At 29.7% G+C, this 6,163-nt stretch overlaps 1 protein-coding gene across 3 annotated transcripts in view; it reads right to left on the bottom strand.

Moving 5' to 3' along the window:
* LOC106464908 (solute carrier family 12 member 6-like) overlaps positions 1 to 6,163 on the bottom strand; it is a 216,691-nt gene that overhangs the window by 40,982 nt on the left and 169,546 nt on the right. For all 3 annotated transcript variants that reach the window (XR_002611853.1, XM_013925080.2, XM_022392719.1), the window contains one exon: positions 1,763 to 1,869. Coding sequence is in view for 2 of the 3 variants with exons in the window: in XM_013925080.2 (XP_013780534.1) it covers positions 1,763 to 1,869 (107 nt within the window). In the remaining variant the exon portion in view is untranslated. The remainder of the gene's footprint in view (positions 1 to 1,762; positions 1,870 to 6,163) is intronic.

A 6,163-nucleotide genomic window follows, 5' to 3' on the forward strand; every position in this document is an offset into this window, starting at 1 on the left:
ATATATATATATATATATATATATATATATATACAAACTAAAAAGCAAGTACCTGACAACCTACATCTTACTATAAAAAATACAGGAAGTCTCGAAATGAGTTGATGTTACTATTTAGTGGTGTGTGATCATTGAAAATGGAAAGGCTTTCTTTAACTGAATATGAACAGGGTTGGTTCACTGGATTGACCCTGTATTGGAGACAGAATATAAATTCCAAGTTTACATATTGTATTTACACGAAATGTGGCAAGCTTTTAATAAAATGTTGAAATTTGCTATGCACAAAACATCACATGTGTTACATAAGTATTTGTACTGACAATAAGTGTGTGAATTGAAGATGTCAGTCTGACTCAGACTATGACAAGTGAGAGTGCAAAATGATGTTCATCTGAAGAATACACTTTTGTCCATCATGCAGTTTGAATATTGCATTTGCGTAGCCTCTAGAACCTCTGAAATGCATATTTTTTTTTTCTTTCAATATCCCTATATACTGTATCTGGTATTTACTGTTTTTAACATGTAATTTTGCTAAATCAGCAATGTAGGGTAAAATGTCTAGTTGATAACTCTGACATCAAATACATAATACCATAGTAATGCTGATCTCCAAAAAGTTGTGTCACATAGATTTTGACCCCCCATCTATGCACACTGCACATAGGGTTAAACAAAAAATATGATACCAATAAACTGAGCACTTTTGGAAGGTGGACTAGTTTGCCCCTCAATAATAAAAGTTTACCTTTTGAAAGCACTCAGGTTATAGATCATATTTAGAAACATACATAGCTTATACTGTTAAATATGTATTATGAAACTCCACCTATTCTCCAAAGTTTTAGAAGATTCTTGAGAGTAAGAATCAACAATATACGTATGTACGTAAATGCTTAAATTTGTATTGTTACGTAATCAGAATTTTCTAGAAAGCCTCCATACACCTATAAATATAACTAATCCGCCATGCCAAAAGAGAGTATCTATTATTAGTTTGCTATAGTCAGTGTGCTACAAACTTCAGAAGTTATAACTGTGATTGTTATAATGCTTATCAATTGGAAAACTTCAAATATATGACCAGGAACCTTCATAAAGTTCAAACATTACAAATCATTTAACTTCAGTGTATTCCCATCGGACATTAGTATTTTTATGAAAACATTATATAAATTCATTGTGGAAAACTTGGCATGTGTGGCTGGTAAATAACGAAAAACAAAGCTAGCTAGCTTCCTGTTGAGTGAATTATACCTACGTCAACTCGTAATCAACTCACTCATCATGAACTCTCGATAAGATATCGAAGAAGTTCCAGACTAAAAGGAAGACTTTATATTGCTTGTAAGCAGGAACGTCGAGAGCCAGCACGGGCCCCAGGGCAAACATCCAGTATGATACAAAAATAAAACAGACACTAGAGATAAACATACAAATAGTAAAGGTTTAGCAATTGCCAATATTTACAGTTACACATACTAAACACTCACCAAGAGCCAATTTCCAATTAAATACACACCAGACACTAAGAAAGACACTCTTCAGTCAAACATATTACACATTTACTAAGGAAAACTTTTAAATCAAAAGTAAAAGAATCAGGAAGAAAGAGTCTCCAACTAAATACTCACCACAAATGCTATCCAATTAACTGCACACTAAACATTCCACAACAATAATTCTCGATTCAAACACCATAGTAAACACTTTCTAATAATACAAGCTAAACACCAATCAAAAGATATTAAATACTCACCAAGAAAAACTCTCCATGTTTTTTCTTCTGGAGACTGTCTCCAGCCATAAGGCCAGCCAAGGATTACTGTATTGTGCTTTAATCCACCAAGACCAGATGTCTGAATCCTAATATGTAAAAATACTTTTGTACTAATCATAAACTTAACTTTTCTAACTGACAAAACTGAAAAGTAGTTTTCTAATAAAACAATGTTATGCTTAGAATTTGTTTTTGCCCTATACATTGTGATCATAATACTGTACAGAAAGTTTTATTATTCACAGAAATGAATGATACTTACAAAAAAGTAGCATTTTATTACAGACATAAATGACTAATGTTTTACTTGGCATTATACACTTGCAAGATCATATGCAAAAGAAGTACAAGTAGATGTATGTATGTCAAAAGAACACTTTTTTATTTCAATAAATAAATATTGTTTCAACTTCATTTTAAAACACCACTGTAAAAAGATAGTACAGAACTGTTATTAAAATACACCAAAAATGTTAACATTAACACTTTAACAGTCATGTTTTGTGGAAGTATCTATACCACAGTTGAAAACAATGCATCTATTTCATTTATGAAAATGTTTAGTCAAAAATATGGAAGACAACAATAAAATGTGTTATTAAACTCAACTCTATCTAAAAAGATATTTCTGAGTAGAATAAATTCCAATGTTAACACTCTTAACACCTTCCTATACAACTACATGTTTTCAATGCACTGAGACTTACATTACCCAGGTAAACATAAAAATGAAGGTTCATCAGTAGTATATCATTACTTGTAGTGTAATTTTTAAAGATTTGAAAAAAGTCTCATGAGTAAATCAAATATTCTATTTATTAACCACTCATTGCCACACAAGACCACCCATTTTGAACCAGGTTTTTCAGCACTCAAATTATATCTCTGTATGACTACGTGCAAATAATCTGTATTATTATTCAACGAAGACATTTTATGATAACTAATTCTTATGTATTAACATTTCTAAAACATCTTAATGTCATTAGTCAAGAATGTATTATTTTGTTAATTTATATTTTGACTTATTCCTCCTGTTAAGAATAGTTTTAGGTAATGCAATCTCTTAACCTGATGATTCCTGACTTTTCTATAAGAGTGTAGGTAATGTCGTTCTCATCATATTTTGTTAAAAAAATAAAAATACTGGGTGAAATTTGGCAAGAATGTTCTTAAAGGTATGTTGTTTCAGAAAAAATTAAATATTTAATTTTTTTTTTTATTTCTAATAAAAAATTCTTTATTTCATGTAGTTATTTGCACTTGGACTCTGACCAGTTCACCTGAAAGGTAATTTTTATATGAAGTATAAAAATACTATTTTTATCTTAATTTTCACATTTCATTTGCATAATCTCTAGAACCTCATAAATGAATATCAAAAGTTTTTAAGGTAAATGCTTATATTTTATTTTCATTTTATCTGTTATATCACTAACTATCTATTATCATAATATACAGTGCAATGAAATGTTTAAAATTAACAAATGAAAATATATATATACCTTTCAACTCTTTGTAGAAATTCACTAGAATAATATTCTTTGTCGCCTATGCATAATTTTATATCTTTATCTTTTCACTTATAGTTCATTTTTAATTTTCCTTTCAAATTCAACTGATGCTCGATTGACTTAATAAAGTTTCTGCTTGACCTACGATGGGCAGAGGTGCGATTGCCTAAAGATTGCTTGTACAAACCTGTGTTTATAAGCCTTCACAATCTAGGCAACAACAAGTTAAACATATAAAAATCATTAAACCTTTCAAATATGATTTTTAAAACACAAATAATACATAATTAACTAAAATATAAAAGTAAGACCTAAATACAATTTGACTGTCTCTGTAACTATGGCATATTTAGGTTCTAACCACTGTAAGTGCTATAATTGATCATGCATACAACAATACTAATGGCAATTACATGTACCCCATGATGGAAACTGCACACCACTTTCAAGTTATGCATTGGTGGAGTATAGTGTAAACTGAGCTCTTTTTAATGACTATATATATACACTTGTGTCAACTAACTATACACAAGTTGTAAATCTCACAGCAAAGTATATAAGGTGAGCATGGCACCTGCCAGAGGTTGACAAAAGTTATTTCTGTTTTCAAGTTAATGCAGCTGTAAGACTGTTTCTTAGTGTTAATAGTACAAATAGACATATATTAGTGTCTAGACACTCATGTACATTGCCAGCTTGTGTAAGAATCAACTGCTGCTGCTAAAGTTGACAGTTGTCATAGCACGTGGATCACGTGACAAGAAAACTGCAGTTTAAGTAATTTTTTGAAATGATTCCTTTGAAATAAAGGAATTAAAACTTAGATAATATAAGATTTAAATGATAACACACATTATAATGTTAATTTCATTGAATATGTTGATAGTAAAGTGGTTTAATTAAATTTTGAATGTGACACAGTACCATATGCTGAAAGGAATTTTAAAATGATGTACGGTGTTATAGGGTTAATAATGGCTCTAAACTGACCTGAAACAAAAAATATGGAACATGCCTTATTAACATTCTGGAAATATTTTCTTCATATGTATTGTTTTTCTAGTTATCTAGTGAATGTGCTTTCAAAGCAAACTATCAAATACTGTACCCCTTTAAACATTTTTCTGTGCAAGTTACTGAGTTACATTGAAAATTTAATTAATAACCTTTACTATCAATATATGTGAATGAAATTATCATCATAATGTACACTACGACCAGCTAGACCAGCCTTTTGTTGTCACAGTTAGAAGCCTAGAAAAAAAATGATTTTTTTTTTGCTTATATATTACTGATCTATTGATATCCTACATTTGAAACATCTTCAGAGGAGTTTCAAGAATAATATTAATTTGAAAAAGGCAGAATTAGAACTTAGTTCTTCTGGTTAGAAAAACTTATCTACTTATATAGGGTGTAGCCCACTAGTAAGTTCATAAGAAAGAAAGAGAGAGATAAAAAAAACTAATATATATATATATATTTATATATAAAGCTAATCTCAAAGTGGCCAGCAATTAAATACAAATTGCCATAACTGCACTGTATCTTACTCACATTTTTGATTCCCCATTAATCAACTCTCTTGGCCAAATTCCAGATGATAAAACCATTCTTAACTCTCTCTACACAGGCTTGGTCAAACTGACAGACTATGTTATGACTTTTTACTCACTTAATGTCATTATAGTTTTGAAACTACTAACTTTTAATATAGTAAGTATATCTTCACAAAATTTGGCACACTTTCAGTTAATATTACAAGTCTTTCACATACAAAAAATCATATTTCTTAGTGAAGTATTTTTAATAAACTAAAACAAGATTTGTCCATGAATATATTGAGTATTTGTTTTGAATAGACCATGTGCAAAGTAATTTTTCGTTATCTCAAAAATCTCAAATTTCCTTTGTGTAATTCCTAAAATCTCCTAAATGCATTTCAAACGTTGTTTTTTAGTAAAACTTTATAGTTTTTCTGTTATTTACTCTACCCTATCTCAAAATGGGATTGGTCAATTCGACTGACTGTGTAACCACTAAAATAAAATCGAAATAAGCCTAAATTAACCTATTTTTCTTTCTACAATGACTTCAAATTGTAAAATGAAACTACATTACTTTATCCTAAGTAGCTCTAAGTTTGTAACATTGTACATCTATTTATAATTAGATTTTATTGTTTTACTGCCCTTTGAACCATGTCTAACTACTTTCCATGCCATAAAAAATTGTAAATCACTTGGAGAACATGCAGGTCATTACCCACGAGCTGCTCTTATGCATGCCTCCTGAACCATTTTAATTATATTATTATTATTACTTATTTTACCTAATATAGTCTTAAATAACTTAAAAGGATCAGTATTTTTACATTTTAGTTACTTTTATAATAAACATGGAAAACGAGAAATTAAAATACTTAACTAATCGGGTTTCAAAAAGAGTTAACCCTAACTTTTTATAGTACTAATAGTAATGCATTTAATTAAATAATGTACCAGAAAATATAGACTAATAACATACAAAAAGTAGACAAATTCCCTTACCTCTCAAAGTTTTTTCTGGCTTTCTAACTATGCAACAAGAGCCATTACAAATTCATCCAAGCTAGTAGTTAACTTTCTCGTGGGAACAAATCTTGTACTATGAGTGAAATTGATGCTTTCCTGTTCAGAACACAATGTTATATAATACGTCATTTGACAGATATATAATACGTCATTTGACTTTCTGTTGGTTATAGGTAATATATAATAAAATGTAAGAGGGAACTATCAACGAATTTTGAAAGAGGATGCGACAGGTGGGTGTGTCAGGAGGGGGCTGATTTTCTATTTGATAGCTCTGTAACCAAACAGAATTG

Source organism: Limulus polyphemus, unplaced genomic scaffold (assembly GCF_000517525.1).
Source record: "Limulus polyphemus unplaced genomic scaffold, Limulus_polyphemus-2.1.2 Scaffold1777, whole genome shotgun sequence".
Lineage (NCBI taxonomy): Eukaryota > Metazoa > Arthropoda > Merostomata > Xiphosura > Limulidae > Limulus > Limulus polyphemus.